The 20643-nt window shown below is 36.6% G+C and overlaps 1 protein-coding gene across 3 annotated transcripts in view; it reads right to left on the reverse strand.

The window, feature by feature from the left end:
* The window catches only part of RNGTT (RNA guanylyltransferase and 5'-phosphatase), a 332775-nt gene that overhangs the window by 173477 nt on the left and 138655 nt on the right, over positions 1 to 20643 (reverse strand). For all 3 annotated transcript variants that reach the window (XM_033234571.1, XM_033234572.1, XM_033234573.1), the window contains exon 12: positions 6544 to 6612. In XM_033234571.1, coding sequence (XP_033090462.1) covers positions 6544 to 6612 — 69 coding nt within the window. The remainder of the gene's footprint in view (positions 1 to 6543; positions 6613 to 20643) is intronic.

Raw genomic sequence — 20643 nt, forward strand, 5'->3', positions numbered from 1 at the left:
TAACCCACTGGGAAGTCTCTGAAGAGAACATGCAGAGGACAAAGCTCATGTTATTGTTTTAGGGAAGAATGGTGTTTGGATTCTGGACTCTGCAAAGAAAAGTGGAAATTTAAAGAAAGCCACTGATAAGTTTCTTGCTCCCATGAAGCAAGGAAGATAAAATAGCTACAAATTTACAAGCTGTTTACCTACATTGGTAACATATAAAACTAGTCAAATCTGAAAGACTGGGGAAAACACAAAGATGCATTTTCATTCCTTTAACAGTTTCTAAGATATACTGGGCTAAACGCTATCCTAGACAATGGAGGTTTAAAAAGAAATAAGGAAGGAAAGGACTAATAACCTCAGACTATTTTGTGAGGCAAAAATATAACCACAGTCCATAGATTTTTTGAGGCAAAAAAATAACCAAAAGATAGCTTGTGAGGGGTAGCTAGAAACAGTAAGGCATCTTTAAAGAGAATCATTTTTGATTCTCTTTATGACCTAGTAAAATTATATTCTGGATGATTCAAGCAATCAGTTTTAGTTCTGAAGCAATTTGACAATTAGTAACAATTTTTCAAGAGGAAAGATAGAAAAAGATACTGCTTTCAGCTTCATGAAAGCAAACCAATCGCCCACAAATCCTATGGAATGGAGAGCAATGAAGACACAGTGTGTGCATAGGAATCTAAGATCTCATCTCTCTTGGACTGGTGGCCTCAGAATGAGATCAGCTGCTACCAGAGAACTGAAAAATCTCCATGTCAGAGAAGCAGAAGGTAAAGGCTGATGATCAGGACCTAGACTGTCATGGAAGGAAAGATCTAATTCTAGACAAAGGTGTGTCACTTCTGATCAAGCTGTTCTAAAAGTGATGATAGAGGAATATTTAATGCATATATGTATGTATCAATTTTGTTTAAAGAGGTTTAAGATTAAATATTCATGACTAAGGTAATATGAAAGAAACCTAGTAACTACCTTTTTTTGTGCATTTACTGCCTTCAGCCCTCTATGATGATAGTGTTGAAGAGAGGTGTTTTTAAGCCACACTGTTAGTCTAATGGTAGTATTTTAGGGTATAAAATCTATCATTACACAGAGAATTACAATTCAACTGAGGATCACCAATGAATCACGTACAAATGCCATGAGCACATACAAGAAATGGGAAACAATAAATCAATATATCTATACCTGCACTGTCTACTACACACATGGCCACTGAGCACTTGAATAGTGGCAAGTCCAAGATGTGCTGCAAGTGTAAAATTCCCAATGGATTTCAAATACTTAGTACAAAAATAATCATTGTTTTTATACTGTGTAAATGTTGAAATGATAATACTTTTGATATAGTGGTTTAACTAAAATATATTATTAAAATTAATTTCACCACTTTGTTTTTCTCTTAATGTGGCGACTAGAAACATTTAAAGTATATATGTGGATCATATTTGTGTTACATGTTATGTTTCTATCAGCCAGTATCAGTCTCCCCATATTAGGCTTTCTTCCAGAATATAATTTTACTAGGTCACAAAACAGGGGTAGACTGGAAAGATAATACAGATACAAAGAGCAGTGAAGAAGCTACTGAAATAGGTTGAATACAAAACAATTTGAGCCAAATCTGACATGATCTTTTTAAAATAAGGAATAAATAGACTTCAGTGACTGTTTGAAGACTGGTTGTCCCTAGTGGAAATGTATAGTATAAATGAAGAAATAGAGTACTAGAAGCAAAATAAAAGGCATGGGTTAAAGGTTGGTTTAACCAAAACACCTATAGCCATACACTTTTCTCTATGAAGAGAAAAAAAGGGGGATAGAACCACCTTAGAAGACAAGTATAAAGACAGCCATCCAAAAGGTGGAAGAGGCCAAGAAAGCCAGTGTCTTAGGAGGCTTACTACAAATAGAGAATTTGAGTAAAATTACTCTCTTCTTTCCAGTTCTATTGTCTAATATTGCTATCAGTTATGACCACTGCTATCTGCTATTACAGACCACTGAGAGTAACATGTTCAGTTTACAGCTGAAACAAAAGCTTCATAAGTATAACGACCAGTTTGTACAGCATTACGTTTTCAAGATCACTCAAATCAAAGAAGCAGAAAAGATAAAAGTCGAAAGAGTAGGGAAATCTTTCAGAGAAGAAAGGTAAAAGGGATTTCCTGGATGAAATAGTGAAAAGAAACTCTAAGAAGAAAAGGCTATGCAGCAGGACTAAAGAATGGAAGGCTTCAGAAAGAATGCCTTCAAATGAAAAATGGACCTTATATATTTGATTGCATTGAAAAAAATCAAATAGTTCTTTTGGAGAGTTTAAAGAAAGAAATAATAATTATAATACCAAAAATATTCCTAATGCTAGGTGACAAGACTTTTCTAAAAAAGAAAATATAATTGTATACTATTTGACTTAGATAGGAACAATATTTATGTCACCATAAAAATATAAAAATTGAATATTAATTTGACCAAACATGTGATATAATTACAATAGGATGACGGAAGGAGAAAGGGGAGTGGAGGGGGTTAGTGGAATTAGAGGGCTCAATCCTATTCTTCCACAGTACAAAGTAAGCAGATCATGTATAAAATACAAAACTAAAAAAGAACAGTATACATTGTGTGGAACTGTAGAAGTAAAAGCAAAACAAAAAGAGGAAAATAATTACCTCCTAGGAGTATTACTTAGGGTGCAGAAAAAGGTAAGAGACTGTTCTATTTTTCAGTACAAATCACTCATACAATTGATATTTTAAAATCATGGATAGGTATTACCACGGATTATGTGCAACTTACATAATTTTTTCAACAAAAAAAAATATTACCTTCATTATTTTGAATATACAAAAAACAGAAAAATAGGCCGGGTACAGTGGCTCGTACCTGTAATCCCAGCACTTGGGAGGCTGAGGCAGGCGGATTGCTTGAGCTCAGGAGCTTTAGACCAGCCTTGGCAACAAGGCAAAATCCCGTATCTACGAAAAATACACAAATCAGCAAGGCGTGGTCGTGCGCGCCTATAGTCCCAGCTACTTGGGAACCTCAGGTGAGAGGACTGCTTGAGCCCAGGAGGTCAAGGCTGCAGTAAGCCATGTTTGTGCCACTGCACACCAGCCTCGGTGACAAAGTGAGACCCTGTCTCCAAAAAAAAAAAGAGAGAGAAAGAGAGAAAAAATGAACTGTAAGAAATAAGGTGGCAGAAATCCTCAAGAAGCAATTATACCTAGATCCAAAGGTGTGCTTAAAAAATTACATATATCATGATCAAGTAGCATTTATCCCAGGAATGCAAGGATGGGTCAACGTAAGAAAAATCAGTGTAATTTACCACATAAATGGTGTAAAAAAGAAAATGACATGATAATCTTAATAGATACCGAAGAGGCATTACTGCCTTAAAAGGTGTTAAAGCCCAAAACCTATTTATGATTTTTAGAATTATTGAAAGAACAGAATCAGAAATTTCTTAACACAATAAGGGATATCTAACAGAACTCTACCACAAACATACTTAATGGAGAAAATTTAGTTACATTCCCTTTGAGGTTGAGAGGAAGGTATAAATGTCTTCTCCCTCATCTAACTAGAACTAATACTTAATTCAGTACTAGAGGTCTTGGTCAATGTGTAAAATTAGACAATGATGAAAACTAACAGAATTCAACAGGATTGTTGAATCAATAAAATAAAAAATCTAGGCGGTGTACTAGAAGTAGCATTAAAAAAAAACAGACATGATTTACTACAAAAGCAGAAAATGACAAATATTTAGAAGTTACCATAACAATAATAAAAAACTTAAACTCAATTACAGAATAGAAAAAGACCTGAAAAAAAGCCACAGCATTCACTGAGAAAGTGATTTAGCACTGCAAACACATCAGTTTTCTCCGCATTAGTCTAAATTCAAAGACGTTCCAATTAAACTCCTAGCAAAAATTTCTGGGTAACATGACAAACTGATTCTGAAACTTTCATGTTAAACCAATTGTCTACAAATATTTAAGGTAATGCTGGCAAACAGGAAGACTTGACTTAATACCAGATATCAATTACAAAGTCATTGTAATAAAAAGTGTGGTTACAGCCAGACACGGTGGTTCACACCTGTAATCCCAGCATTTTGGTAGGCCAAGGTGGGGGCGGATCACCTGAGATCAGGAGTTCAAGACCAGCCTGGCTAACGTGGTGAAACACCATTCATACTATACAAAAAATTAGCTCGGCATGGTGATGCATGCCTGCAATCCGAGCTACTCAGGAGGCTGAGGCAGGAGAAACCCTTGAGCCCAGAAGGCGGAGGTTGCAGTGAGCCAAGATTGTGCCATTGCACTTCAGCTTGGGCAACAAGAGCAAAACTTCATCTCAAAAAAAAAAAGTATGGTTACTAGAAAGGGAACAGACTGACAAATCAACTGCCTATACTAGACATCCAAGAAAGAGACTCACTTATTTGTCAGGCCATTTTTCCTACATATGCCATATATGCACATATCTGAACCATGAGTTTCACACACTGAAATTTTCTGAATTCATTGTTATATTTAGACGTTGCTTCTTTCCATCTAGGGAGACTGGAATGTGTTAGAACTACAAGATTCAACTTTATTTTTCCTAAAATAGTATCTTCTTCCATTTCCATCCTTAACCTCTAGTGCTCCTCCATCTCCTCCTCCCTCAAACACAGAAGATAAGATTTTTCTGTTTTCTGTTTGGCAAGGGGGGCTAGAAGACAGACAGATGCCAATCACATATCACATTGTCTCCAAATTTGCATTTTAGCAGAGATTTATTATATATGTAAAGCATATATAATGCTTTACATGCATAGGTTGAATATCCCTTCTCTGACATGCTTGGGACCAGAAGTGGTTTGGATTCTGATTTTTTTCAGATTTGGGAATATCTGTATTATATATACTTACCAGTTGAGCATCCCTAATCCAAAAATCCAAAATGCTCCAACGAGCATTTCCTTGAGCATCATGCTGGTGCTCAAAACGTTATAAATGTTATAGCATATCAGTCTTTGGATTAGAGATATTCAACCTGTACAGTATTTAACTGTGTTCAAATTATTTGTTCCCTTTCTTTTACCCCAGGCACCCAGTCTGATGTCTCCATATATAAATTCTCAACTAGCTTATACTCTAATTACTAAAAGAAGAGTTGGTGAAGAAAAAAAGCACCATATGATGAGGTGGCTGCACAAGAAATAAACTCTTTCCTATAGAGTAAGTAACTCTCATACTTGAACATGCATTAGAATCACTTGGGGAACCTGTCAAAACACAAACTGCTGCCAGGCGTGGTGGCTCATGCCTGTCATCCCAGCACTTTGGGAGGCCGAGGTGGGCGGATCACAAGGTCAGGAGATCGAGATCATCCTGGCCAACACGGTGAAACTCCATCTCTACTAAAAATATAAAAAATTAGCCGGGCATGGTGGCTGGTGCCTGTAGTCCCAGCTACTCAGGAGGCTGAGGCAGGAGAATGGCGTGAACCCCGGAGGTGGAGCTTGCAGTGAGCTGAGATGGCGCCACTGCACTCCAGCCTGGGCGAGAGTGCGAGACACCGTCTCAAAACAAAAAACAAAAAACCCACAAACTGCTAAACTCTATCCCCAGAGTTTCTACTCAACAGGTGTGGGGCTGAGTTGCATCTGTGAAACTTCCTGGATGGTGCTAATCCTCCTCTACAGGCCACATTTTGAAAATCACTGCCCTACAGAACATGGGTTATCAAGTAGGGGCAATTATGTTCTCTGAGGAAACTGGGCAATGTCAGACTATATTTTTGCTTGTCACAAATGGTAAAAGGGGTGCTCCTGGCATCTATACTCCTGGCATCTAGTGAGTAGAGACCACAGATGCTGCTAAACATCCTACCATGCACAAGACAGCTCCCACAGCAAAGAATTATTTGGCCCAACACATCAGTGGTTAAGGTTGAAAAAACCTGCTATAGAGTAAAATACAACTTACTTCAAATATATGATTCAACCATTAAGTTGGTAAAAGTTCTTCAGTGCATTTCAAAAAGTTAATATGGGAAAGATATTCAAAAGTTGTATTTTTTGTCAAGTAGTGACAACTGTTTGAATTTTACTCTACAGTAAACTACAGCAAAATGAAGTTTTAGAGAGATTAATACATAAAACTATACCAAGTTACAAAAGGAAATAAACATTTATATAATGTTATTGGTAGAGAATTATCTTTTAATAACTAGTTATATTAAAAGACTGGTTTCTTTGACATGTAATGACCAACAATGCTTATTTCGTAAGCTGAGTGAAAAACAGGTGCTTATTTTAGTATTACATGTATTTAGATATAAATAAAATCTTTCATAATGAGCAATTTATTTTAAGGAAAAGTAGCAATCACAGCAGTAATCAATTCTAAGTAAATAAGTCTGAGGCATATATGTTTATGTGTATATATATGTATATCTGTGTACACACACACACACACACACAGACAAATGCACACACACACACAGACAAATGCACACACACACACAGACAAATGAACTTACTCCAGTAGGCTGAAAAATAAGTCCATCCATTTCATGGCTCACTTCTTTGGCAAAATTTCCTTCAAGTAGCTATAAAATAAATACACATGTATTCTTTAAAAATATAATAATCACTTTAAAAGTATTTAAATGTCTCGCTAGGCTTTATAAAAATGTAATATGTAAGTTATAAGAACTGAAAAACAAAATAAGACAAAGGGATAGGTCTAAAGGAATCTAGGTTAATACATTCTAAGATCTGAATACACACACACACACACACACACACACACACACACATGCACACACACGAAAATTTCCATTCCTTGCCAGGCTAGATATTCTAAACAATAGTCCTAAGTACAACAGCCAAAATAATGAATAAAGCATTGAAAGCATATTTTTAAATCTCTTCCTAAGCCAGCACAAAAAGAAGAAAGACACAGAAGCAAAAACAAAGTGAAAGTAGAAACTCTGGAAAGTAATAGATAAAAGGAATAAAAAATAAACACACAAAAAAAATCAGAAGCAAAAATCTGTAACTACAAACTAGCTCAAACATGAAGATTATAGTCCAAAGCTACAAAGACACTTGCTTGGGGGCAAAAATTTGTAACCACAAACCAGCTGAAACATGGCGATTATAATCCAAAAATACATTGTGTTTTCCAAGAACCCTTAGAAAACGATTTTAATCTTACTTTGGTTTTTTTTGTGTGTCTTTTCTACATTTTTCCAAGCAGAGAATTTCATTGCAAAGAATACACAGTAAAAAATACAATTAACAGTTTTTTCAATGCCGTATCAACAGTTATAGACCCTATATCCTCTAATTAATTCTGACTTACTACGTGTTTTAATGCATCTCTTTCACAGATTTTGATTATTTTGAAGAACTTAACATGTGTATCACTGATGGAGGCCTGAAACACGAATTTCTGCGTGTCGGGGAAGAGAACAAAACATACTGTCACAGAGCCAGGTGTGTCAGTTCATTTTCACACTTGCTAATAAAGACACACTTGAGACTGGGTAATTTATAAAGAAAAAGAGGTTTAATGGACTTGCTGTTCCACATGGCTGGGGTGGCCTCACAGTCATGGCAGAAGGTGAAGGAGGAGCAAAGGCATGTCTTTCATGGCAGCAGGCAAGAGAATGAGTGTCAAGCAGGAAACCCCTTATGAAAGCATCAGATCTCATGAGAACTCACCATCATGAGAACAGTATGGGGGAAAATAGCACCCACGAATCAATTACTTCCCACCAGGTCCCTCCCATACACCAGGTTATCTAGAATCTGGCCAATTAACAGAAAATTAAGGATAGTTCTAGGATTCAAATATGTCTCCTAAATTTTTGGATATGCTGTGTGTTATACATCCCTTTTGTCACAATCACACACTCCTCAAAGTACTACGCTTAAGCTTACAAGATTTGCTTTCCAAAAGCAACAACCAAAACTTCAAGTACATATTTCACTTGGAATAAAAATCTGTGATTCTCCTCCCAAACTGTGACTTCATCTTCTCTGCCATTTCATCCTTCAAAATCCATAATTTCTCTAAACTGAGGGCAGTTCAAATTTGAGTTTAAATATCTATATTTCCTTAAAATTTTAATGTTCCCTTCTCACACTGAGACAGAAATTAGATCAGTAATTGCCAGAGGCTTGGGGGATAGTCTTCAATGAGTTTCAGTTTTGAAGGATGAAAAAGTTGGCTGGGCGTGGTGGCTCACACCTGTAATCCCAGTACTTTGGGAGGCTGAGGCAGGTACTTAACATACCATTCAAAATACATAACTCCTCATGAGATGTGTATTCTCAAGTTTTGAATTATTATTCAATTTGCCAGAAAAGGAAACTGAGGTCATCAGACATAAGCAACTAGCTTTAATTCAGACAGTAAAGTAAAATCACTCCGAACAGATTATATCAGACTTTAAAAATAAAGAGATAACTAAATAAAGTCTTATGACTCTCTGAAACAAATGCCCCAAAGATTTCTGCAAGTTCCTAAATATATAGGTCCTCCAATAGCCACTTAAATTTTATAGACTTGGCCAGACACAGTGGCTCATACCTGTAATTCTGGCACTTTGGGAGGCTGAGGCAGGGAACTGCTTGAGGCGCCAGGAGTTCACGACCAACCTGGCCAACACAGCAAGACCCCATTTCTATATTTAACAAAAATTTTATAGACTTTAAATGCATTATAGAATATACTATATGAATAAAGTGAATATGAAGGGAGGTAAAATTCTCGAGGAAAAAAAGATTTTCTAGGAATAGAGATGAAATCTAAAAATGTTATTAATATTGTATACTTTAACTGATTTATATATTCATATGAGATCATAGATGTAATGTGTTTATTAAATTAGAAATATCACCTTTTGTCTATTCACAATTCTTAAAAAAAAATGTATCCAAACTTGTTATGGCCATCTTCCATATATCAGTATCTTCATCATGAGAGCCAACATTTAAGTCATTTAGCCAGTTTCCATTACTTTCACTGCTGCTGTCTCTGATTTACAGCATACTTCAAATTATACATGAAACTATTAACTGTAGATGTTACCGCAAGCTACAAGTACTGATTGACTAACGTCAGGAAAATGCTTTTTCCCCTCATTCATTTCATAGATCTATGTTCATAATCTTAAAGTGCTTTGCTCTTTGAAGAAATCTTTAAAACGCTGGTTTAAGAAAAAGTTCCTTATTCATTTACAATGTGAAAAATAGTAAGAGAATGCTGCTTCCACACTGATGATAATAAAAAAGCAGATAATCTATCAAATCATAACTTTTGTTATGGCCATCAGAAAGCTGACATCTGTAGGCAACCACATAAACTAATCCCAGCCCCTCCAAACGAGGATGAAGTATATGAATTCATGTCTTCTTTGGTAGGGAAAAGGAAGAGGAAGTGGCAGCCATAAGTGAGTACAAAGAAAACAACTGAACATCTGGCCAATTCTTAAAAACTAAGTCTGGGTGAGTGGAACAGTTTAGAATCCCTGGAAGCCCAAAATGCAAGAGATACAAACTTTTTCCCAGGCTTCTATCAGGCTTCACAAGAAAGATCACAGGCAGGGCAGGACACAAGAGAATGCCCCACCTTGGTTGTACACAGACATTAAAACCCTCCTGCTTTCCAAACCCTTCTTGATACGATGCAAACATTACCTGGGAATAAATTCATATGCAGCTATACAAGAAGCTGGAGACAGGCTTGGAACAATGATATTATATTGATAAAAAGCAGAAAGACTCGGTACTGACAAAATATCCCTATGCAAGGCAAAACTTCACTGGCAAGAGGGACAGGGAAGACCCACTGAGGAAAAGTCATGCCTGCGATTCAGGTGCTCAGGTTCTGTTTAATACTAAGCCTAGAGAAGAAAAACTAAGAAAACTCCACAAGCCTGGCACTGAGCGGCAAGAAATAGTTGTTTACATATGGGGAAAAGTACTAGAAGTATGAAAATAGAATACTCTGTGGTACAAGGGAGCAGAGCTTACTGAAAGCTACACGTGAAACGGAAACACCAGGAGAAAACTCTTATACTCTAGGCATTACAATAAATACAAGTAACTGCAGCCAACTGCTGAGAAAATATAAATTCTTTGGAGCACTGAAGATATAATTATATAGCAACACATAGAACAGGCTGATTCAACCACTACCCCTCCCCACCCACAAACGAAGCCTATTAACAAACTAAAAGAAATACGCCTGCTACCAAGCATAAAGATACTTACCTCAGTCTCTTTTGTTCAAATAGGAAAACAAAAATCCAAGAAAGATGTCTAATTTAAAAATTCTCTCTCACACACACACATACACAAAGGAAAAATAAATGACTTATACTCAAAGATAAGGCAGTCAACAGAAGCAGACAAAGAGAGGGCCTATATTTTGGAATTATCAAAGACTTTAAAAATAACATTTACAAAAAACAACAGATGCTGGCGACATTGTCGAGAAAAAGGAACACACCTTTTCTTTTTTTGAGAGGGAGTCTCACTCTGTCACCCAGGCTGGAGTGCAGTGGCACGATCTCGGCTCATTGCAACCTCCACTTCCTAGGTTCAAGGGATTTTCCTGCCTCAGCCTCCTGAATAGCTAGATTACAGGCATGGACCACCACACCTGGCTAATTTTTGTCTTTTTAGTAGAGAGAGGGTTTGACCACATTAGCCAGGATGGTCTCAATCTCCTGACTTCGTGATCTGCCTGCCTCAGCCTCCTAAAGTGCTGGGATTACAGGTGTGGGCCACCGTACCCGGCCTGAAAAAGGAACACTGTTACACTGTGAGTGGGAGTGTAAATTAGTTCAACCATTGTGGAAGACAGTGTGATGACTCCTCAGAGACCTAAAGACAGGAGTATCATTTGACCCAGCAATCCCATTACTGGGTATATACCCAAAGGAATATAAATCATTCTATTATAAAGATATATGCATGTGTAAATTCATTGCAGCACTATTTATAATAGCAAAGTAATGGAATCCACCTAAATGCCCATCACTGATAGACTGGATAAAGAAAATACGGTACGTATACACAATGGAATACTACGCAGCCATAAAAAGGAACAAGATCATATCCTTCAGGGACATGGATGGAGCTGGAAGCCATTATCCTCAGCAAACTAATGCAGGAATGAAAAAACAAACATTGAATGTCCTCATAAGTGGGAGTTGACCGATGAGAACACATGGACACATGGGGGTGAACAACACACACCAGGCACCTGCGGGGGGCATAGGGAAAGGGAGAGCATTAGGAAGAATAGCTAATAGATGCTGGCTTAATACCTGGGTGATGGCATGATCTGTGCAGGAAACCACCTGGGCATACGTTTACTTATGTAACAAACCTGCACATCCTGCACATGTACCCTGAACTTAAAAATAACATTTTAAATGATCTAGACAAAAAAGTGGAAAACATGCATAAACGGATATGGAGTTTCAGCAGAGGTGGAAACAATAAAAATGAAACAACTGAAAATGCAGAAATAAAGACACACAACATCAGAGGAAAACAATGTTAATCAGTGGGAATGATAATGAGATTATCTACAGACTGGACACAGAAAAGTCACCGAACTTGAAGAAGAAAGGTATGTGGCACTTTTTCCAATCAAAATAAAGAAAAAAGAGGGAAAAAAGAAACAGCGCTAAGAATCAAAGAGCTGGGAGACTACAGCCAAAGATAGAACACTTGCATGGCTGGAATGTGAAAATGAAAAGAAAGATATAAGGAAGCAAAGAAACCAACTAAGATAAATAATGCCTTCAATTACTACAAAACTAATTAAACACATAAACACAAACACACACCCCAAAGGACTCCAAGAGGACAGGAAGAAAGATTTAAGAAAAAAAAAACATGTAGGTTTATCATAGTCAAAACCCAGCAAGAAGGGGGAAAAGATTACAGGCAGAGGAACAAAAATAAGATTGACAGCAGACTCCTTATCTGAAATTATACCAGCTAAGAGACAATGAAACCTCACCTTTAACATACTAATATTAATAGAAACAATGTTAATCCAAAAATCTTCAGCAAATGAAAATACCTTTCAATAACAAAGGCACAGTAGAGTTCTTTTTCAGACAGACAATAGCTGATAAAATATATTTCCACCAAGCTAGAACATAAGAAATTTTCAAAGAAAATTTTTAGGTAGAAGGAATATGATACAAGAATTTTAAAATCTGTATCTAAACTGAAATAATGAAGGGCATTGGAATGGTTAAAAACTAGAATAAATATAAGAAATCTGTGTTCCTCTTTCTTTTCTTACAATATAATTGACTAATTAAAGTAAAAATATTAACAATGTATTGTAGGATTTATAACATATGTAAAAACAAAATGTATAAAAGGAAATGAGGTAAGAACCACAACTATGAAGTGGCATACTATTATTTAAAAGTAAATTAGGCCAGGCGCAGTGGCTCACGTCTGTAATCCCAGCACTTTGGGAGGCCAAGGCAGGTGGATCATGAGGTCAGGAGATTGAGACCATTCTGGCTAACACAGTGAAACCCTGTCTCTACTAAAAATACAAAAAAAAAAAAAAAAAATTAGCCAGGAGTGGTGGCAGGCGCCTGTAGTCCCAGCTACTCAGGAGGCTGAGGCAGGAGAATGGCGTGAATCCAGAAGGCAGAGCTTGCAGTGAGCCGAGATTGCACCACTGCACTCCAGCCTGGGTGACAGAGTGAGACCCCATCTCAAAAAAAAAAAAAAAAAAAAATTAAATGTAAATTGTGAAAAGAGATACTATAAACCTTAGAACAACTGCTAAAATATACACAAAGATGTATATCTAATAGGCCAAAAAAGTGGAGATATAATGGAATAAGATTCTCAAGTAATCCAAAGGATGGCAAGACAAAAAGAAAAAAGAAAATGAGAAAACATGGGGCAAGCCATGTAGTAAATCAAGTAGTAAGAAGGTAGATTTATAGGAGATTGATTTTTTTTCATTCTAATGATATTTCTTCTAGAAACCACAACATTACAAAATCAACCAGCAGAGATTGTCATTATTAATAAATTTTTTTAAGAAATCAAGAACCAGCTGGGTGTGGTGGCTCATGTCTGTAATGCCAGCACTTTGAGGGGCAGAGGCAGGCAGATATTTTGAGCTCAGGAGTTCAAGACCAGCCTGGGCAACATGACAAAATCCCATCTCTACAAAAAATATTTTTAAAATGTTGATTTATCATAGTCAAAAGCAAAGTCAAAACCATAGTCAAAGTCAGGCCATGGTGGTGTGCACCTGTAGTCCCAGCTATTTGGGAAGCTGAGGTGGGAGGACAACTTAAGCCCTGGAAGCAGAGGTTGCAGTGAGCCAAGATCACGCCAGTGAATTCCAGTCTGAGTAACAGAGTGAGATCCCTCTTAAAAAAAAAAAAAAAAAAAGAACCAACTATATACATAGTGTCTACAACAGCCCACTTTGTACATAAAGAGTCCATTAGGTAAAAAGTACAGGGATGGAAAAAGATGTCAAATCCAGTGCTAATGGAAAAAAAGCTGAAGCATCTAGACTATATTAATATAAGACAACGAGAACTTCAGAACGAGAAATTACTAGAGATGAAAACAATACATACTGACAAAGGGGGTCAATTCATCAAGAATCTGTAACAATCTTAAATGTATATACATGCTTTACTCGTGGAATACTATGCAGCCATAAAAAAGGATGAGTTCGTGTCCTTTGTAGGGACGTGGATGCAGCTGGAAAACATCATTCTCAGCAAACTATCACAAGAACAAAAACCAAATACCGCATGTTCTCACTCATAGGTGGGAATTGAACAATGAGATCACTTGGACACAGGAAGGGGAACATCACACACTGGGTCCTATTGTGGGAAGTGGGGAGGGTGGAGGGATAGCATTAGGAGATGTAATGTAAATGACGAGTTAATGGGTGCAGCACACCAACATGGCACATGTATACATATGTAGCAAACCTGCACGTTGTGCACATGTACCCTAGAACTTAAAGTATAATAAAAAATAAAAAAGAAAAAGAAAAAAAAAAAAAAGCTTCAAAATAAAACTGACAAAATAGATAAGAAAAATAGTGGGGAGGCCGGGCGCAGTGGCTCAAGCCTGTAATCCCAGCACTTTGGGAGGCCGAGACGGGCGGATTACGAGGTCAGGAGATCGAGACCATCTTGGCTAACATGGTGAAACCCCGTCTCTACTAAAAAAATACAAAAACTAGCCGGGCATGGTGGCGGGCGCCTGTAGTCCCAGCCACTCAGGAGGCTGAGGCAGGAGAATGGCATAAACCTGGGAGGCGGAGCTTGCAGTGAGCTGAGATCCGGCCACTGCACCCCAGCCTGGGCGACAGAACGAGACTCCGTCTCTAAAAAAAAAGAAACATCGTGGGGAAATCCTCAATTATAACAGAGAATTTAACACTCTTCTCTGAGCAAACAGCTGGACAAGTAGAAAAAAAAAATCACTAGTAGTAAAGACACCTTGAAAAGACTTACAAAACACAAGCAGACACAAAGCCAGTGAGGATATGTAAGACTAGATCACTATAAAACAACCTGACCTAACTGACATTTATAAAATACTCCACCCAAACCAGGAAAAAATGTTTTTTTTCCTAAAAGCATACAACACATTTCAAAGTATATTCTCTGACCATAATGAATTAAATTAGATGTCAATATTTGGAAAGTCACCCAATATTTGAATATTAAATAACACACTTCTAAATAACCCATGAATAAAAGAAGAAATTAAAAGGGAAATTTTAAAGTATTATAAACACAATGAAAACAAAAACAGAGTAGATTAATATTTGAGAGATGCAGCTAAAGCATTTTACAGAAAATTTTGCTGCATGAAATACCTAATTAAAAAAGAAGGTCAATGACCAGGCACAATGGCTCATACCTGTAATCCCAGCACTTTGGGAGGCTGTGGTGGGAGGATCACTTAAGGCCAGGAGACTGAGACCAGCCTGGGCAACATAGCAAGACCTTGTCTCTACAAAAAATTTAAAAAGTAGCCGGGCATGGTGGCATGCACCTAAGTTGCAGCTACTCAGGAGGCCGAGGCAGGAGGATCATCTGAGCCCCAGAGGTTGCAGCTGCAATGAGTCCTGATTGCAGCACTACACTCCAACCTGGGCAACAGAATTAGATATCGCCTAAGAAAAGCAAAAAAAAAATTTACCCATTTTTACAAAAAAAAAAATTTTAAGCAAAAAGGTTACAATCAATGACCTCAACTTCCACCTTAAGAAAGTAAGGAGAACTGTAAAGAATTTCATAATCTCAGAAATAAAAAATAGCCACGTGGGCTGAGATAGTGTACACAATAAAAGCAACCTATCCCCTCGTAAGACTAAGACCAGACCTCACTGAAGACAGATCAGCCATAGCTCACTGGATGGTGAAGCTAATGAAATGTCCCAGCTGCTTTTAAAGATGGAAGTTGTCTCAAAGCAGTATGTCCAAATTTAAAACTATAGGGTACTGACTAATAGGTAGGAATGAATTCCCAAATTTCAAAATTAAGTCGCTGAGACAAAAATTTCAAAGAAATTGAGAGGCCAAGGTTATAAGTCAAACCAAACACTGGGAAGTGTATTCAGCAACGATGATGGGCAGCCTTTGAGAGAAGAGTCTATCAGGCACAGTCTCCATGAAAAGAGGAGTTACCAAAAAGCCAAAAATAGAGTCTCAATATGCTTAAAATAGCGTGACTTGAACGGTCAGGTTTTATTTAATAATTTAAATATCAGATATAATTTTAAATTCACTTTGATATTCTTTTGTATCTGATACTATATCCAAAAAAATAAGCTACTGTTTCTTTTTCTCCTTTTCTATATATAAAGTAAAACTTATTCATGAGTTGCACTGGTATCCTAATGTAGGAAGTACTAAGCTAAGTTTTTCATAGACAATTTACTGGTTAATTAACACCCCAATAAAAATACAATTGCATGCAGTGTTCAATGAGATAGGTATTTCCTGACTGCCTTCCAATGCTAGAAACCAAGCCAGCATTAGCACACGCTAATGGGATGTGAGGGATATGAGGACCCAACAACAATATAAGCCTTGGCCAATATGCCTAAATAATACCTTAATTTCAATTTGGCAGTAAAAACATTTACATGTGATGACGTAACTACAATTTCTCCCTGTCAACCTTTCTTCAGAAATGTGGTTCTACTTAAATTACCCTAGATGCTTTTAAAACACTTCTAACAAATAAAAGAATCCTAATTTAGAAATGTTTAACTGAAAAATCTTGGAGAAATTTAAAGTGGAATATGTGTGGTCAATTACCCTAAACTAGGATACAATCCTTTTCAGAATTACGATTTTCTTGATAATTTTCCCTCCAGACAAAATTCAAAGGTAACTGGATGAAAAGTAAAACAGTAGACATTATATATCAATTTTTAATAAAGCTTGATAGTTTTCATAAGGTTTTTCCTTTAAAATTTAAATTTGCTTACTTATGAACATAATCTTATCTTTGAATACCATCTGAAATATCCTACAGAGGGCATGTAGCATGGACCAAAGATTGGAGGAACTGACAAAGGTTACCATATGATTGACTCCAAGTTGATATTTCATGTCTATGAATCATGATGCATCCGAAAACCAAGTTGTTATAAATGCATAAGCAGAGAAAGATAATGCAAAAGGCTTGACATTAGAAACATGAGAAACAAAATAGAAACTGCAAAGTTACAAAGCATAGAAAGGAGCCTTTTAAAAATAATAAGCAAAATGACAGCTTAAGACTACAGTGAAGAAGAAACTGAATCTCCAATGCTATTAGAAATACGAATTAGCAATATGAATTCATTATAGTATGGAAAAATATACCAACGGAATACTTAAAAAAGAAGAAACTACCTCCACCTTTCAGTTCTGGTCTATTCTACTCAGACATTTTCTGAGCAGATAGTCCCACAAAGCCTCAACTCATTGCCTGAGAATACTCAATATAGTAACTTCTATCTCTTGACTCTTTTACGTGCTTTCATTAACTCTCCACAAATCCAAGGTTTAGTTTAAAAACCCCCCCAAAAATGGAAATTTGCACTCCCCTGGATACTAATCTTTATTGGTTTTCAATCCCAAAGTCTAACTTCTAGCTCAGGTTAAGATTATTCAATGCTTCTGTACTCTGAATGTCTTTCTAATCAGTAAATAATAATCCTACAAGTCACCCTTGTTCATCACAAAGCCAACATCATCATCTTCTTTTAAAAAAGAATGACTTGATTGCTACTACTTACCAATAGTGCCTAAACAACTATGTCATTCAAGTTAGCTAATCAAAATATAAATCACTTTTGCAATACTATTGTTGGCTCTTTCATTAATCCATATTATTGCAATAAAAAAGAAGCATAATAATTCTGGTGAATCCTACTTGACAAGTTAGAATATCTTAAAACAAAATTTCTCTAGAAAATATAACCTCTTAATTTTGGTTGCTGTTAGTCTTATTTTTACCAAAATCCCTTCATATATCCAGAAAGAAGTAGTCAACTACATCCTCATGGAGCAATAAAAGTTCTTTTTGTCAGATTTCTAATTTTTCTTTTCAGTTTCATAATTTAGGCATCATTCACTCATTCAACAAACATTTACCTGGTACCAATAAGTGGCAACCACTGTGTTAAGTGTTTGAGATGTAAAAGGGTTTACTCTATGTCCATCTTGGAAGAGCGGGTGGCAGGGTCTAGTGTGGAGACCCCAAACTAAAATGTCTATACGTGCCAGGCCATAACCTGAACTGGACAGGGTATATAGTAAGACGGACGTGTGAGACCAACTGGAGAGGACATCCTCATCTACAAGCAGTCAAATTCAACACTGCTTACGTGTCATATGAGCTTACACTTTATGAAACTCATGAATTTATGAGTTAATATGGACCTAAATACACATAAAATAGTTATTTTACCTTAAATGCTTTCAGTGGAGATGCTTAAAGACTTCTAAGGGAACAAAACAGTAATTATATTTTCATCTATCATTCAAGGATTTATTCAAATATTTACTGAGTACTAATTACATATTCATTTTTTAGAAAATGATGAGAAGAGCAAGAGAAGGAAGTAACACACACAAAACTATTAATATATGCCAGGTACTGTTCCAAGCACTTTACATATTTTAACTTATTTTTAAACTATGCCCTAAAGAGTTAAAGAAACCAGTGACTGGCAGAAATTACTGAGCCTGCAGGGTGGCAAATTAAAAAAAGAAACAAATTGCTCAAACACTGAAACTCCCTCCACTTATGAGATTTAAAACCTGGCTGAAATCAATTGGAACCGATATGGCCCACCGGCGTTTGCACAGAACGAACTTGCCGGTGTCACAGATCAAATTTCCACCGAAGGCTTCATACTAACTCCCCCTGAAATTTGCACATGAGATCCATGAGGTAGTATGAATAAAGAGCTGTGCATGCCTGAGGACTTTCCAGACCTCCCCTCTCCTTCCACCAATCACCTACGAATCCCAGAACTAAACTTTTTCTAATGAAATTACTGCCTTAAAGTCAGCACAGAGAGAGAGATTTGAGCTGGACTCCTTTCTTCTTGTTAGTCGACTTGTAATAAAAAGCTTTTCTTTTCCCAAAAACTCACGTGTCACAGTATTGGCTTCTAGCGCATCACGCAGCAAGCCCTGTTGCTCAGTAACATTTTTAGCCTCATAATTACCAAATAAAGTAGGGATTATTGTGATTCCCATTTTAAAGGTGAAGTTAAGAACTTGCCTAAGGTTACACAACAAGAAATTGAGAATCCAAATGCCTTCTAGCTCCAGAGTCCATATTTTTAACTGCTATTCTAGAGTGTCAGAGTCCCAAAAATCTTCTCCTAATCTCTAGTCTAGTCTAGGTTATATGCTCCTTCAATAAACTATCAAAGTATCCTATGCTTTCCTCCATCACAGGCTTTTCCCATCTATCTGACTACTAATTGACATGTATGCTTTTTGAGGTCAGGAATCACATCTTATATTCATTGTATTTTCAACATCTATTACAATAATCTGGTGCACAGTAACCTCTCACTCAACAAATGTGTGTTAAATAAATATAAAATGAATAACACAGTGCAAGGATCTATAAAAATAAGCTGGTATGGCTAGGGTATAACCATAGGTTATAGGTTAGGTAGAAAAATATATAGGCAGTATTATCCCAAGAGGTTGTGTGTAATGAAAACATAAAAAATTGTTAGAAAAGTTTAAAAGTTTATTAGACTTGTATACATGTTATGAAAGGGGTAAGATTAAAAAAAAAAAAAAAGCTAAAGTCATCCCTCATAAGTTAATAACTTCCTCAAAAATCATCCTTTATTACCTATATATATCTCCAGTGAAGACAACAGTAATAATGTCCTAACTGGGCATACAGAGTTGCTTCTAGGTTAATTTCCTTTCTTCAAACTATTTCTACTCACTAATGCTACTCACTGACTTTCTAAAACAAACAATTTGTAGTGTGTCGTGGCCATATCTAAAAATCTTTGAATGTTCTTCACTGTCTATAGTCCAAGTTGCCTTAGCATGGTTTTGAAAGCCCTTTTTTCTGGGAAAACTCTCCTGAATATGTCTGTAATCAAACCACAATGAAATGCTCACCTTTCTAAAATGTTTATATACTTTGATATCATTAAACCTTTGTTCATGCTATACTCTGTATCCAGATTGCAGCTCGTAAGAAATATAAGTGAATATTTGTTTTGTGGGTAGAAAAGCATGACCTATCAGTTTAGAAGAATAGTAAGTACTTTTGAAACAAATATAGGAATACAATGGATATTTGGCCATAAATACATAATGCAGTAAAAATACAACTAAACTGAATAAATGATTGATCTGGATGTCATGAGGGAGAAAAAGTAGAGAGATTGAAAAAAAAAAAAAAGGAAAAGGCTAAATAGTTCTAATTTGAACATAAAGGGAAAATCATTCATTTGTAAAATAAAATTTAAGATTTTCAAACAAAGAGTAATATGAGAAATTGCAAAAATACACCCTCTGTTTAAATAGGTGCGTTGAGGAATTCATTTTACCAAAGAGAGGTCCTGGCCTTTGCCCTCAGCTACTGGGAGATGATCTCTAGGCCCCAGGGATATCCTCCTTGACAAGAGTACCTGGAGTCACTGGAGAGTCTAACAATGTGACTCATGATGGGAGCTTCCTGGAATACCCTACCAGCTCTGATCTCCAAAGGAACTAGAGACTAAACTTATTAGCCTGACCTTTTGGGTGGAGATAAAGACTAAAGGTCAGACACGGGGTCAGTATGTGAACAAATTCCAGTATAAACTGTGGACACCAAAAGCTTGCATAAACTTCCCTGGACTATCATACATCATAGCCAGGAATAGGTAACACCATCCATGACTCCACCAGGAAAGGACAACCAGAAGCTTTGCTTTTGAGCCTCTCCCAGATTCTGCCCACGTGCCTCTCCTGTGGTTGGTTTTAGTATGTATCCTTTCATTATAATAAAACTCTAATTCTAAGTATAGTGCTTCTCTGAGTTTTGTGGGTCATACCAGTGAA

The sequence above is a fragment of the Trachypithecus francoisi genome, unplaced genomic scaffold, assembly GCF_009764315.1.
Source record: "Trachypithecus francoisi isolate TF-2019V2 unplaced genomic scaffold, Tfra_2.0 Lachesis_group15, whole genome shotgun sequence".
In the NCBI taxonomy this organism is placed as follows: domain Eukaryota; kingdom Metazoa; phylum Chordata; class Mammalia; order Primates; family Cercopithecidae; genus Trachypithecus; species Trachypithecus francoisi.